General features: G+C 46.1%; 1 protein-coding gene across 8 annotated transcripts in view; it reads left to right on the forward strand.

Annotated features, from left to right (window-relative positions):
* The window catches only part of PLEKHA7 (pleckstrin homology domain containing A7), a 214,534-nt gene that overhangs the window by 63,409 nt on the left and 135,039 nt on the right, over positions 1-16,086 (forward strand). For 2 of the 8 annotated variants that reach the window (XM_081240252.1, XM_081240250.1), the window contains exon 1: positions 12,288-12,786. The exons of 5 other annotated variants lie outside the window; for them this stretch is intronic. In XM_081240252.1, the coding sequence (XP_081096378.1) occupies positions 12,704-12,786 (83 nt within the window). In that variant the 5' untranslated portion in view covers positions 12,288-12,703. Of the gene's footprint in view, positions 1-12,287; positions 12,787-16,086 lie in introns of those variants that run through there. One more of the 8 variants, XM_081240251.1, reaches the window with a different exon arrangement.

Here is a 16,086-nt window from a genome sequence, read left to right on the forward strand (position 1 = left end):
GTGCCATACTTATCCTTAAATTCCCTTTTCTGGGAATGGAGTAGATTGAAATGACTTCAGAGCCAAGTGTCTAGTGGAGGAGCACACCTATGTCTGGACCACTCGGTCAGCTCTGGGGAAGCCACAGCCAGCTTTTAATTTTGGTTTCAATCACTCCTCCATTTTGTTTGCTACCTTGGACTTGCCTACAGGAAGTGAAAAAGCAAAGGGACTGTGTTCTCTGAATTCATTTGCTCTTTTCTTTTTTTAATGATAAGCAGTTTATTTGCTTTAACAGAACCATTTCCTGAGCATCTACTGGTACAAAGCACCTGCTAGCCACTGTTCTTCCGTTCCTTCAAAGTGCCTACTGTGTGCCAGGCACTGTGCGAGGGCCTGGAGATACGGGGCTGAGCAAAGATATAAGTGGTCCTTCTCTTGGAAGTTATAGCCCAGAAGGGGAGAGGGGCATTGAGTGAGTAGTTCTAAGGTCGTGATTGCGAAGGGGAGACAGACCCACGCAGGCTGTCTGAATGGTGGCTCTTCCCTTCCCTTCTTGTCCCAGCATCCAGTGGCCCTGGCTTCTGTTGGCACATCGTCTGAGCTCCTTGGTCTCTGACTCACTTCCTATGGCGAAGTCTGGGTCTCATCAGATCCCGGGTGTCAGTGAAATGCAGCTGGTCTTTGTCGCCTCACCCTGGTCAGTTACCTCTGTACAGGCAGCTCAGGGAAATCCCTACCCTTCACCCCATACACGCCTCCTGTGCCAGAGCAGCCTTTAACTCTTCATAATCTTTGCAGCAGTATGGGGATCCTCTGGCTGGGAACAGAAGGAAAGCCGGGAGGAGGGCTAAGAGTGACATGGGGTATGTGTTGCCAAGCCAGCTGGTCTGAGAGAACATGAGGAGAGAGAAAAGGAAAAACCAGTGTCCTTGAAGGAGCTGCTTTATGAGAGTGACTTTTTTTAAAAAAAAATAGACTTTGTTTTTTAGAGCAGTTTTAGGTTCACAGCATAACTGAGGAGAAGGTACAGAGATTTCCCATATCCCCCCCACCTCCACATGTGCACAGCCTCCCCCGTTATCAACATCCCCCGCCTGAGTGGTACATTTGTTATGATTGATGAACCTGCCTTGTCACATCATTATGACCTGAAGTCCATAGTTTACATTAGGGTTTACTCTTGGTTTGGACAAATGTTTAATGAATTTCGGAATGTATCTGCAGTGTTATAAATTTAGATTTTGTGAATCCTCTGTGCAATGTTCCCTAAACTTCAGGCATTCATACTTTAGGCATTCCTGTTCCACCTCTGCATTTTCATAATAGCCATATAAAATTGACTCACTTAAAAAAAACCAAATAAGTGATTAAAAAATAATTTTATATTCATATTTATTAGCCTTCATAGTTCTTAGCTACATTATGTATAACTATTATTTATAGCATTTATATTTTTTCAAGTGTTCTTGCTGCACTGCCATCTCAGGTACCCTCAGGTATTTGCTCCATTCTTGGGGAAATTCTGCCTACGAAGTTCATGAATGGACTTTCAGAAGCTTTTTGAAATCCCCTAAAACTGGCCAAAATTGTGTTTATGTCTTTTTTTCCTGGGGAAGACAGTTCAAGTTTTCATCATGTAAAAGGGGCCAGGACCAAATAAGGAGAAGAGCCACAGTTTGCAGTTCTTGGAATTATGCCTAATTTTCATTTACAAAGATTTCACCTTCCCAGGAAGCGGAATAGTTTTCTACAAAAAATGGACTTTCTGCACATAAAACATCCTGTTTTTTTTTTTTTAATGAGGTGCAGATAAACTGAAAACTGAAAAATGGTAATGGCCTCTCCCACATCTCCTCCTCATCTCTATCCTGTTTTCAGCCTTCACCATGTGAATGTTAATTCATCATTAAGAGGAGAGTGACTATTTTCTGATCCAAAAATCATGACATATGGTCTGATGAAGAATCTATGTGTATATATCATGCCTTTCAGAGGTATAAAAGGAAAACTCCAGTTATATATTTCATGAGTTGCCTTTATTAAACAGAAAATTGCAAAAAAAAAAAAAAAAAGTTTTTAAAAAGGGAGGGGGCACCTATCCTGGAATATCCAGAATGTAGGTTCTTTGTAAATATAGGTCACTGAATGTTTCAGAGAAAAATGAGCAAAAGGAAAGCTGCTTGTTAGGGTAGAAATATAACATGATAAAGTGTCTCTGGAAAAAAGCACTATTGTGCTAGATCACTCAAACCACAAGGAATGCACTGCTTATATAAAAGTGGACCAAACCACATGTCTTTCTCTGCCTCTGGGGTAACACACCAGGCGGGGACACAAAGGGCACTCTTGTTAATTCTTTCCAGCTCAGCCCCTTAGCCTTAGAAAGAGTATTAATAAGTCTCTATTTGTGTCCTGTCTCCTTTCACCAAGGATTCATGAATAATAGATACAATGATAAAATAGAAATAGGAATTTGAAATCAGGACTAGGGAAAATATAAGTAAAAAGAAGAAGACAAACCAAGGGGGATGGGGAGAGTGTTAATATGCATGCATTAAGGGTCTGCATTACTGCTGAGCTTCACATTTGACTTGGAGCTTCCTGGTAGCCAAAACAAAAAAGGGGACAGAGTAGGTTTTCTGGATTTTACTGTTAGAGAAGAAAAACACCCTAGTCATTAAGAGGAAGCTAAATGCCTCCTGGTTTGTTCCTTTAAGTTAAATTTCTTACGTCGGGCCCACTGAGGTTATGAACAGTGTCCTCTAGCTTTCTTCTTTGTCTTATTAAGTCTTCGTCATCCTGCAGCTCCTCAGACTGGGCTAATTTTCTCATTTGAGGTGGCCATGTTACAGATGGCCATGGAACTCTCCTTTGTGGTACTTATCACAGATGTACATTTACATCTACTAATCAGATTATTTTGAAAGCTTGTCTTCTCCATTAGGTTTTAAGTCCCATGAGGCCAGGGCCATGTTGTCTTCAGTGCTTGGCATAATCCTGGCACACTGTGAGCCCTCGGTACATACTTGTTTGAACAAATGAATAGGCAAAAGCAGCCAGGGGTTTTATGTGATTCTTATAGAGCTCTCACAGAAAATCAAGGTTCTTTCAGAGGTACAAACTATCTCTTGTCCAGAGAGCTTGACTACCGTAGTTCTCGCAGTTTCTCCAAGTTCATTTTACTCCACTGTACCCTTTAGAGATTGTTAATAATAATAACTCCAGGGCATTGTGCACCCGCTATAAGTCCAATCCTGTAGTAGGCATTTGGTACACGTTGATGCTTGTCCTCCGAGATGAGGGAAACTGAGGTTCAGGGGAGGTGGAGGGCTTGCCCAAGGTCACATAGCTGGTAAGAATCAGAGTGTAGGTCTCTCTGACTCAAGTGCATGCTGTTTCCTTTCTGCCTGCTGTGTCTGAGCCTGAGCCACAAGTGTCTGTGTGAGTTATGGGTTCTTATCTCTTGGCAATTAGAGCTGCACAGCAAGGTATTTCTGGCACAGGCCATTGCTGCTTTCTGACAGCTGTTACATTTCGGTCTCTCTTGAGTTGGGGAAAGAAAGCCCACACCTAGTGTTGGCCAAGGCAGTCTCAGAACTCATTTGTCCTGGCTTTTGCACACAGAGAATGTGTTTATTGCTCTTGTCACAGTGTCTCCTGAAGTGCAGGCGCATTAAAGTTGAATATTATTTTCATAAAAGTCACTAGGGAGACAGGGAGAAGAGAGGCACAATTCGGTTGTCTCAGGAATAATTGGATTTGCCCAGTGATTGGGAGAGTAGAGGCAGGAAGTGACAATATGCCAGGACATAACGTTTGATGGTGCATTTGATTCCAAATTTGTCAGGCATATATTTTTAATTACTTTGTGCCTGTTGTCATTCTTTTAATAGAGACCTAATTTTTAGAATGGGATTTATTATTATATTAAACTTTGTCTATTCTGCAAGGCTGGCAAATGGGAGATTCTCATAGCTCAGTGTTGCCACCTACCGTGTACTGCATGGAGTGTCAATCTTCAGAAAATTAGAAGGCAGTAAAACACATTTCAAACTGCAACAAGGCATAATTTGATGTCTGTTCTTCCACAAGGTTACAAGTCCTCAGCGTGCTCCTTATAAGCATCTGTCATCACTGTGTGCTCTAGAGTGCCAACATACTGGTTCCAGTGACTTCTGGTGATTAAAAAAATAGCACTGTTCCTTTGCTCCCTTGAGGATGAGCCTCCTCAAAAACATTTGCTGCCTGCACTTGGGGATCTGAATAATTGTTATATTCGGGTTTATGTTAGAGAGTGTTCCTGAAGAAGGCATTTAAGGGGATGCTTGTAAATGTGACGCGGCTTTTGGTTCTATCTTTGTCCCACTAGTCTCAGTAAGGATTTTGGCTCGTGTCAGTGATTTAGAAAACCTAATAATTTTTATGTCTCCAAAGTTGTGTTCCCATGCTGCTGGCTATTTCATATTCTAAAGCTTGTTTCTGCATTTAGAAGGACACGAGAGAACAGCAGTGGGCATTGACATGCCTTTACCTCTCTATGCCAGAAAAGGACTGACAGATTCCAGCTTTGTTTGTGGTTAGGTTTAGATTGAGTCTTATTCTGATTTCCTTCAGTGGCTTTGACAAGTCTTATTTGGAAGATGAAGTAGCACAGTTATTGAACTAGCATCCTGTTGTTGCTAGTTTGAATGATAAGAGCCACAAAATCATCCATACAGATATAGGACATAAGACTTCACCCACTTGCCCTATAAATTATTGGTCAGGCAATTAGGGACAAAAAATATGAAAAATGTAGGTGCTAATTATTACTAGATTCTCTCTCACTCTCTTTTTTTTAACAAGAGATCAAATTTTTTAAGGGTTTTACATATTAATTAGGGCATTTCCTCCCCCTAAGCTCCAGTTAATGTCCATGGTAAACAACCTTTATTGATTACATAAATCTGAAAGTTTAGTATCCAGGAATGTCAAGACTGTGCACTATTTGTCTATTCATCTGTTGCTTTATCCTGTTACACAGTGGATTCGAAGCAGCTTATGAGAAAGGCATAAAATATTAATGAAAAAGAAAACAATCAGCAACAGCAAGAATATAAATTATACTAGGAGATCAAGCCTAAGGAGACAGGAGAATGAGAACAGCCTGGTACTATTTCTGTTAAGCTAAAAAGCCATTTCATTGGACAGGTTAGTGTAGCCATTTTTTTTAAAGCTGCTTGGAAGCTGCTCACAGTTTTGGAAAGCTCTGTGTAAACATGGGCAGCTTCGTGTTCCTGACATTTCAGCTGAACTTTAAAAATTGCCTTTCTTCTCCTTCCAACCTCTATCTGACCTCTAGCACACACCCACTTCCTCTGAGCCAAGGTGGTGTCAGTACTGAAAGTATTTTATCAAACGAGGTTGCTGTATTTCTGGAAATGGTGTAGCCTGGAGGTCAGCTGGGCATTTGGGAAGCCTGAATGTGGGAAGCTATTTTGGAAACCCTTTTATTATTATCACACCCTGGCCCTTGTGAGCAATTCCAGGGACTCACACCCGTATGGGCTTCGATGATAGGAGGACCGAAAAAAGGAGTGTTGAAGTGGAAGAGGGAGGCAGAAGTCATTTTCTCACAAGCTGGCAGGATGCCCGATAAACTTCCTTCCACAGCTCCTATTTCCAGCCTCTCCTCTAGTACCTCCAGCCTCTGTTGCCTTCCGGGGATCTGGCATGCTGGAGGTCATCTTGAAAGAATTCTGTCTACATAGGCTCCCAGGAAGCTAGTTTAGAGGATGGGGCTCGGATGCAGACTTTACTGGATCACAGAGGGCAGGCTGGGCAGGGTGCTTTCAGCCTCAGAGCAAGTTGTAGTCCTGTGTTGAGATGCAGCTCTGCCCTGGCTTATTACAACAAACCAGAGGTCTGTAGTTGGAAGAGTCCTCCTCTTCCTACCCTCACAAATACACATACACTAAGTAAGGAGTCACGTGATGATGAGATACCTCTGATTACAATTCCAGCCCTGACCTTTCCCCTGAGTGGAGACTGACACAGCTCACTGCCTTCAGGACTTCTCCACTCAGATGTCTAATAGACACCTCAAACCTAACAAGTACAAAACTGAGTTCTTGGTTGATTTTAATGCCTCCCCTCTCAGATTTTTTTTCTTCCCCAGTCTTAATCATCTCAGGAAACTGCACTGCCATGTACTCTGTTGCTCAGATCAAAAACTTGGGAGTCTTTTTTGCTTGTCTGTTTGCTGTACCCCTGTCATAAATCCCATCAGTGAGTCCTGTTGGCTCTGCTACCAAGACATTTTGCACAGCTGAATCCCCCTCAGCATTTTCTCTGTTGCTATCTTGGTCAGCCCCCACCCTCTCTTGCCTGTACTCCTGCAGTAGTCTCTTTAACTAGTGTTGCTAGTTCTCCCTACTTCTTTTCAAAGGCAGTAGAGAGGCACTGCAGTCAAACCATCTGGGTTTGCATACTGGATCCTCCACTTACTGTGATGAGCAAGTTACCTAATCTTTCTATGCCTGGGTTTGGTATCTGTAAAATCGGGATGATAATAGTACTCATACAAAAAGTTTTCATGGGACTTTCCTGGTAGCAGTGTGGTTAAGAATCCGCCTGCCAATGCAGGGGACACGGGTTCAAGCCGTGGTCCGGGAAGATCCCACATACCACGGAGCAACTAAGCCCGTGCGCCACGACTACTGAGCCTGTGCTCTAGAGCCCACGAGCCACACTACTGAGCCCACGTGCTGCAACTACTGAAGCCCACGTGCCTAGAGCCCGTGCTCCGCAACAAGAGAAGCCACTGCAATGAGAAGCCCGTGCACTGCAATGAAGAGTGGACCCCGGTCGCCTCAACTAGAGAAAGCCCGTGCACAGCAATGAAGACCCAATGCAGCCAAAAATAAAAAAAATATATTTTTAAGTTTTCATGAGGATTAAAAGAGATCATACATGTAACATTCTTAAGACAGTTCTCATGGCTTGTCCCCAACCCCCAAGCCATTCTCCAAATAGCAGCTACAGAAGTCTTTTAAAAAGGCAAATCAGATCATGCCTCTTCCCTGGCAGAATCTTTTCTTTTAAATTCTTCTATGGTTCCTATTGCCATTTGGAAGAGGATCTAACCTCTCACTAGGTATTACACGGCCTCCATAGCCTTCACTCTCTGACTCCCTAGTTTCCTCTTTTACCGCCCATCCCACTGGTCACTGAGTGCTAGCTTTACTGCCCTTCCTTCCCAGGAATGCGCTTGGTTTGTTCCCACCTGGTCTCGTGCCGGAAGTGCTCCTCCACAAGGTCTTAGTTTAAATGCCACATCTTAGGCCTTTCCTGATACATACTGTGAACCACCATTTCACTCTGTCACATGACTGTTTTCTTTTCTTCATAGCAGACATCAATCTCTGAAATTATTTGTTTGTTATCTGTATTTTTGTCCCTCTGTCTCTTTTGTCACTACTGTATCACCTGTGCTGACAGTGCCTGACTTATAAAAGGCCCTAATAAATGTTTATCCATTGACTAAGTAATGATAGCTGCCAATTATTTAGTACCTACTATGTCCCACGCACTTTCACAATTCTTTATTTCTTCCTCATAACATTTAGGGGATAGATTTTGTTTTAAACCCATTTTAGAGTTGAGCAGATAGAGTGACTCAGAGAAGAAAAAACTTATCCAGGGCCACCCAGCTGGCAAGTGGGTGAGCCCGGATTTTTAACTCATGTCTGGCTGAGTCTGTGCAGTTTTTTGGTGATAACGCTAGTGAATTTAGGGGGTTTATACCTGGCTTATGAGTACAAGGTGAGACCAAACAGGTATCAAAATTTCACTATCCTCATTCTTCTAAAAGGTAACAGTTTTAGAGCACTTCCTATGTGCTAAGTGCTTCCTATTTTCTTTTTTTCTGGCGTTCTTCATCATGCCCTAGTTTTGTTGCAATTTTGTTGAGGTTTCACAAGATGTATCAGTTGTATTCATTCAGCTTCCATTATGAATTGATTCAAGTCCAGGAGGGTTCATGTCCAGGAGGGTGACACCTGCTAGAAGGTAAGTGGAGCCAGGTGCATTAGGCCCTCCTGGCCTTGTAGCTTCACATTTCTCAAAGTGTGGTCTCTAGACCACAAACAGTGACATCACCTGGGTTGTTTGCTAAAATGCACATTCTTGGGCTCACCCTAGACTTGTTGCATGACATTCTCTAGGGGTGGACCCCTGGCATCTGCTTTTTTACAATCAACCAAGGTTATTTTGATTTAAATGGATGTATGAGGATCACTGGTCAGACATGTATTCTAACTAATTAGGTGTTTTGTGATTTGGTTTTGTTCTTGATTTTTAAAAGATGTGTAAAGCTGTATATTTGCTTATTAATTATTCATTTTATCAAAACTCATTTGCATGGCTTTTACTCTCTGACCATGGAGCATTTTTCCCATTCTTAATGACTCCTAGGCTGCAAGTTCCAGACCCAAGTTGGCTACCGTGGTCAGTGTGTTCAATGTTTCCTGCTTGGGTGAAGCAGGGTGCCTCATTTTTGTCCCTGAGCTGTTGCCTGGCTGTGTGTGGTGGGGGAGGCTGGTCTGTTCTCAAGGGGGCTGGATAGTTGTACGAGAGCAGCCCTTCTTACACACTTGGTCCCATTAAAATTATTTTTTAAAATCAAGTTTGTTCTTGTTACCTCCTTTCCAGAAACGATTCTGGAATAATCAAAATTCCCAGATCTTCACATCTGTGCTTCCCTTCCCTCTGTTTACTCTCTAAACAAAGGCCCCATGTTTTAATAGATGCCATAACAGTAAAATTAACTTTATTAGACTCTAGATGGATTTAAAATGTAACCTAATGGCATCTCTGTCTGGCTTGGAAGTCATGTGCTTCATTTTGAGCAGAGAATGCAGTTGCTGAGCCTGGTGGGGGATTTAGTGATTATTGAATTAAAGTGGCCAAATAATATGAGCATTCCTCATCTTTAGATGCTGCCCTGATGGTTTTTGGCTATTGTGTATTGAGAAACCTGGGCCTCCAGCTTGGATTTTTCATCTAACTCACCTTCTGTCCTTGACTCAGGAGTTCATGAGTTATGCCACAAGAGAAAGTCAGCACAGTTATGTTTCCCACCTCACGTCCTTCATCTGGTTTGTGAGCACTCTAGGTTCTCAGAAAGCTTGACATATGAGGCAAATTGCAGTTTACTGCCCTTATGCCAAAGAACTCACAACTAGCCAGCTCCTTCTCCTCCCAAAAGCCCTAGCATATACTTTCATTAAATAATAACATGCTACACTGAGATACTACTGTTCACTTTATCCTAATGCTTTTATATCCACCCCTTAAAAGAAAAGTGGAGCCTTTATTAGGCTATTTAACAGAGGGGAAACTGAGGCACAGATCACTCATCGGTTACTGGCTGAGCCCAGTCTGATTTATGGCCTGTCCTTTTTCTGCTGGTCCTTGCCAGTGTGCTTGGTGGCACCGTCAGGTCTGGGGAAAGCAAGCTGAATAGTTTTTGGTCCTTAGGACCAAAGGTTATATGCCTTATATGTTCTCAGCTTATTAAGAACCTAGAATATTTGGTAGAGAGTTTCATGGGTAGGAGATCCATTAGTGGATGGTCATGGCTGCTTCATTTTGGACCCTTTAGTCTAAGCTTCTAAGCATTATTATAAGCACACCCCAGGAGGTAAATGTAAAAATAATTTTCTTGCCAGTTTTTCCTGCGTGGTATCCTAGCGACAATGTACTGTCTGTCCTTGGGTATTGGGGCACCAACTGGGGCAGTACGAGAACTTGGCAGAGAGAAGGCATGTGAAAGGCATGGTCAGAGTCACCCCTTTTAAAGTCAAGGCATAGTTTCTTTTATCTTTTGGAGGGGTTTTAACCCACTTAAGCAGCATTTTATTTTCTGATTATGAAGGTAATATATATTTATTGTCAGACCACTTGGAAAACACAGAAAATCCCAAGGAAGGAAATAAAAACCAACTCTAATTCCAATATTTTAACATTTTGCTAAATATCCTTCTGGTAGTCTTTTTTTCTGAACTGTCATACAGTGATGAGGTTCTAAACTCAGAATATAAGGGAAAAGAATCCCAAAGTCAAGATTACCCTACAACCACCATGGACAGTAAATTTTATGCACTCTGAAATTTGGAAACTATTGAACTAGACTCAAGGAAAGAAAAACTTAAAACAAATCTATATGAAATGAAAAGTCTGGGGGAAAAACCATTCTACCTTTAAGATTACTATCAAATCCCTAATGGTAAGTGGATGGCGGTGGAGAATTTAACTGTGTTCTTGCCTGTCTGTAAGGTTTATTCTGTTCTGTTTTAATATTAAACTTCTATAACTTTCATATGGGTTAATAGATTTACTTGTGAGGATGACAAGCTATAGTGATGTCACGTTTTGGTTCAAGGGGTAGGTTCTGAGTCATCCTAAGAAAAATGAACACAGTACCATTCCACCATAGGTGCTTACCACCCCTCTCAAACCTATACACAGACACATGCACACACAATTGGGATCATTTGTCTTGTAACCTTCATTTTGTTTTATTCAACAGCAAATATTCTATATATTAGGTTTAAAGTTGCATATATTCAGTTGCAAAGATGTACCACAGTTTATTAACCGATCATTTGCTGTTATAAAAATCCTTGTGTATAAATTTTTGTGTTCATCCATAATTATGTCTTGAGGATAAATTCTTAGATGGAGAATTGATGGTTCAAAGGATAGTACATTTTTTAAGGCTTTTAAATCATATAGCTAATTTGTCCCCAGGAACATTATGTGCTTCCTTCAAAGTGTCTATTTCCCAGCATCACTGGAAATTATCATTCAAAAGAGCCTTCCACAGCATGCCTTTTGGATGACCCACGGCTTCTGTTCATCGCCTGGCCAATTTATCCTGGAAAGAATAAAAGAAACGAGGCTGGAGATGATAAGTGCTTGTGGCTAAGGTTCATGTTGGAGGAATGGGGACAGATAACAGGAAAAGGGGGAGCTTGGAGACCATTTCTTTAATCCTGCTTCCAAGTTATCTTCAGCAGAGATCTTTTAATGGTGAATACTTAAAGGGAATATATAGCTTTAAAAGCACATTCAATATTATAATTTTTGATTTGGAAAATGATTTGATGTCTTGTCATCATAGATACTACAGAACAGGAACGACAGTTCTATGTTTATCCAAAAGGGAGTATGGTTTAAAAAAAAAAAAAGTGTAGAAACACTGCTCTAATCCAAACCCTCATTTCAGATAGAGAAACTGAAACTAGAGAGTTGGAAGGGATTTCTTTAGAGCCACACAGCAAATTGATGATGGAGTTGGAGCCAGAGTAAAGGCTCCCGACTACCTGTTCAGAGCTCAATGATGAGGTGGGCCAGCCTGGTTCAGGGGGAGATGAGAAAGCAGACATAGGGCCTCTTTGGACAGATGGCCAGGCTCTCTTCCAGGGCCTGGGAGCTGCCTCACGCCCCTCCTGGACAAAGACCTAGGTGTCTCGGGCGTGGCATTTCACTGTCTGCTTGATCATCTCCACCTGTGAATGGGAGCAGACCTACACTTTAATAACCAGGGTCTTTGCCTGAACTTTGCCTTCCCCTGGATAACTTCTCTTCATTCCTCATCAGCTCAACTGTCACTTCCTTAGGGAAGCCTTTCCTGATTGCCAAGATAGTTTAGGGTCCCTGTGTACATTCTTGTAGCACCTCTTACCTTTAATATCCTTGTCACAATTGTAATTACCTTGCTTTATTTTTAATATCTCTCTCGGTGACTAGACTATCTTCTCTATGAGTGTAGGGCTCTATGAGTGTAGGAACGCTGTTTTATCTTCTGTTGGTCCTGGCATATACTAAGCCTTAATAAGTGCTGGAATGTTTGACTGTTTGGATGGATGCTAATGAGTGAATTAGAAGTGTGTGTGAGCTGCTGCGTGGTGCTGTTTTTGATTGCCTGCAGAACCAGGAGAGCTGACCCTTATTGCCAAAGGCATTGAGAGAAGAGACAGAGAGAGAAGGGAGACCCAGTTGAGGCTGCTGGTATAGCCACAAGCCAGAGGGTATGGTCTGCTTCCCTGGGTGCCCCATTGCGGCCTCCTGGGTGGTGGGGTCAGCACCCACATCCAATCAAGCATTTACTACTGGCTTGGCAGAATCAGCCCGGCAATTTCGTAGAGGTGGTTGGAGAGGAGCCTCCTTCAGTCATTCTGAGGAAGAGAATTCAAGGTCAGGACTCACCTTGGCGGGGAGAGGACAGCGACCCAGGTCACCTGCGACCTGGTCTTCACAGTCTTGGGCGCTTGCGGCAACGGCTGTAAGGTCTGCTGGTGGCTGGCTGGGCGCCAGAGCAGCGCTGCTGTTAGGCTGCAGGTCCTGCCCCCTCCGCCGGTTTTCCTCCCCCTCCTCCGTCTCCCTGCCCACTCCTGCTTGCAGCATCCTCTGCAAGGAGAGGAACGTGCCGCGCTCGGACGCGCTGTCCTGGCCGAGCGGCGGCACCCCGGTCGCACTCTGGACCGCCGGGGTCTGCCGTCTGGCGCTGCGCCAAGTGCTTTGATGCGCGCTGATGTCAAGTGGGTGTGGGCTCTTAGGAAAGGCCGGGCGAGGACGAGGAGGGAGCGAGATGCGCCGCGGGCGCGCTGAGGCCCCAGCGCGCTCCGCCGCCCCGCGCTGCTGACCGGTAGCCGGCCCCGGCTCCAGGAGCGGGCTCATGGAGCCGCGGCGCTGCCAGTCCGGGGACGCGTGCCCCGCCGCCCTGGGGGGCTGGAGGGGGCCGCCGCGGGGGGCCTGCAGGTGTGTCCACGCGCCGTAACTTTCGGGGGGCTGCGGGCTGTTGGGCGGGTAGGGCTCAGGGTGCCCGGGCAGCATTTAGGGGTGCTTTTGTGTCTGGGCGCTGGCGTGTTGGGAGCCGGTTCGTCCCCGGCCGGCCATCCGCGTGGGAGCCGCAGCTCGCCGCTGGAGTTTCAGCGAGAGAATTCATTGAGCCGGCGACCGGCTTTGGGTTACTCATCGGGAAGGGCGCCGAGGGAGCTGCCTTGTTGTTTTGAGAATTGGTCTCCAAGTACAGACTGCATTCATGGTAACGGGATTATCTCTCAGCAGACAGCGCGGCTTCCCGAAATCGGCTGTGGTTGGGGGCACCGGTCGGTCGGGGTGCGGGGGAGGGGAAGTGGGCAAAGGAGACCTGTCCACCCGTTCCGCCCCGCGCGCCGGGGCGCGGGCCCCTCCCCCCACCCCTTCTCGCAGGGAGCCGGCTATGGGGGAGGCAGGGGGTCAGCTTCTCGCCATTGACAGGTCTAGTTTCAGACACACCTTCCCGGAGGAATGCGGAGGCTTTGTTTCAGCGCCCGTCCCAGCCCCGAGCCCAGAAGCCCGCGGGCATCGGGCCGGGACTCCAGTGCCATTACTCATCTTTTATAGCAACGCCGGCGAGCTCCCGGGTAGGCAAGTTAATTATTAATGTGTCTAGGCTGCAGCGAGGGAATCTGGAAATGAGATTGGTGGGTTGCAGGTTTTTCTTTCCCTTTTTTGGCGTTGGCCATCAAGGTTTAAGCCCAGGGTATTGCAGCCTATTTCCTGAGAAGGATGCTGGCATTCCCCCAGTGACCGGCACTCTGCGAAAGGGACCCCCTTTCCCCATCTGTGGGACAGCCCCATCTCCCCCCGGAGGGCACAGAGGGAGCAGCTCTTGTTTTTTTATCTACTTTGGAACCGGCCCATACCTTTCCTCCTTTGCCTTCTGAAACCAACCTCATTCCCGCCCCCTGCCTCAGAGCAGCTTCCAGGCTCAGGTGTGTGAGACCTGAGCCCTCAGCCGTAGTCTGAAGCCTTCTGAAAAGAGCTGCCGTGTCCCAGCCTCAGTGCCTCCGCCCTGTTCAACAAGTGCCCTGGGGTATATTTTCAGGCCCCTGCTCTGTAGGACTATGGCCGAGGCAAAAGTGTCTGTCAGGTGGTCACCTGACCTGCCTCTCCCAGTTCCCTCAGCTCCAAGAGGAAGGAGGAGGTCAAGGTTGGGGAAGAGCTGAGGGCGGAGTTCTTGCTCTGGTTTCAGTTTCCCTCCCAGCTGGCTGGGAGAAGGTGGATTCTAAAACTGGTAGTCTCACCAGGTGTGCTCTGTGTGTGCTATTGAATAAGAATGGGAGGGCCCAGGTTTCAGTGGACGGCTGTGGATGAGGCTTGGCTTGGCAGATTGGGCTGGCTGGAGGGCTGAGATTTTTTGCCCCAGCTGGAGCCTGAGGAGAATTGTCAAACTCAGCCCTCCTGGCAGCATTGTGCCTTCGAGACCTGGGACACTGCTTTTTCTTTGTCAGTTTAGGATAGAGGACTCAGCCTTGTAAACTGAAGGGTTGGCAGATCTGTGATGAGAAGATGAGCTTGCCTTGGAAGTTGACACTCTTGAGGGTGTCAACTTGAGGGCTGGGCTTATGGCAGTGGTGGGGGAGAGGAATGTGGGGAGGAGGATGGGCTCATAGGGGTGAGCAGTGCAGGGAAGGGGATTTTAGCTCTAACTGTGGGCTGTGAATTGTATCAGAGCCTGTTCGCTGACAGGCTGCTGTGGTACCCTACATTCCTCCCTTCAGTTGTCTGTCCCCTACCTCAGTGGCTTGGCTTACTGGGTTCCTTCTGGCTCTGGTCTCCAGGGCTGGACTGTTCTGATCTAGTCCCCATCTCACCCCAGCCTTCCGGGGAGGAAATGAGTGGAGGAGGGCTTGGCTTCAGAGAGGCCTCTGATCCTGCCTGACACCCTGGGTTACTGGGGAGTCTGTGCCACCTGTCTTCCCACTGGGTTTGTGGTATGTGCACTCAGTGGCACCCCTCCCCCAACTCACATGCTTTTAGAGTGCCACCTTCTGCAGCAGTGCCCTGAGCTGCTGGTGATCTGCTGGCACTCTGCGAGTTAAGGGTTTGGAGATGTTCCTGATTAAGAACAATTTTTTTTTAGATTATGGGAAGTCTGCCACCTAATGTTTGCTCACTTGCAGCCTACTGGTCATAGCTGAATACTCATTGATAATGGCCTGGCCACTGCCTGGGAAGCTACTCAAGGTGATTCTGTAAAGAGTAGGTGGGTCCCTGGGGGCACTCTGAAACGAACAGGAGGTCATCAGGGATTGTGACGTTGTGGGGAAAGTGAGGCAGCTGTTACAAAGGCTGTGGGAATTGTGGGGTGAACAGGAGGAGATCAGAGTCACTTTGAGTGGTAGGGTCAGAGGGCTGAGCAGGGCTGGTTTGGAGATTCCCCCATGTGTCCTGTTCCTAATGTCCATGCTGGGCACAGCGGGCTGTGGAGAGTCCAGCATCAGCTGAGGCCTCTGTTCTGGGACCTGACTGCCACTGCCACCTGGGAAAAGGGTCAGTCTTTCTCTCTGTACAGCAGCTCCTAGACTTCTCCCTTCCCTCTTAACAGAGGTGCTGGGTTTAATGGTGGCTGTTACTGTGTTCCTCAGCCCCAGCTCTGGCAGGGAGCCTCTTCCTGGGACGGGCAGCTGGAGAAGTTACCCAGTTTAAGAGAGAGATGCTCTGGGGGCTTCCCTGGTGGCGCAGTGGTTGAGAGTCCGCCTGCCGATGCAGGGGACACGGGTTCGTGCCCCGGTCCGGGAAGATCCCACATGCTGTGGAGCGGCTGGGCCCGTGAGCCATGGTTGCCGAGCCTGCGCGTCCGGAGCCTGTGCTCCGCAACGGGAGAGGCCACAGCAGTGTGAGGCCCACGTACCGCAAAAAAAAAAAAAAAAAAAAAAAAAAAAAGAGAGAGAGAGAGAAAGGTGCTCTGAAGACTTGTTCTGAATCACAGAAGATCAAGAGGAGAAACAATAAAGACCCTGGCAGTCTCTGCAGTCTTGGTTTGTAAAATACAAAATTCCTCCCTAGGGTTTGTACTATCTCCGGTGAAGAGAAAAGAGGCTAGTTATTCCCAGCCTAGGCCCCCTGCGTCTCCAGGTGAGGGGAGAGAGAATGATGAGGAGTTAGTTGAGGCATATAGTTTGTGGCACTTTCTCTGCCCACTTGGGTTCAAACTCAGTCTCTGCTGTTTACTAGCTTTGTGTTTGTGGGCCTCTCTGAGTCTGTTTCTTTGCCTGTTAAACAGGGATAAGG

Source organism: Mesoplodon bidens (assembly GCF_964165515.1).
Source record: "Mesoplodon bidens genome assembly, chromosome: 7".
NCBI lineage: Eukaryota > Metazoa > Chordata > Mammalia > Artiodactyla > Ziphiidae > Mesoplodon > Mesoplodon bidens.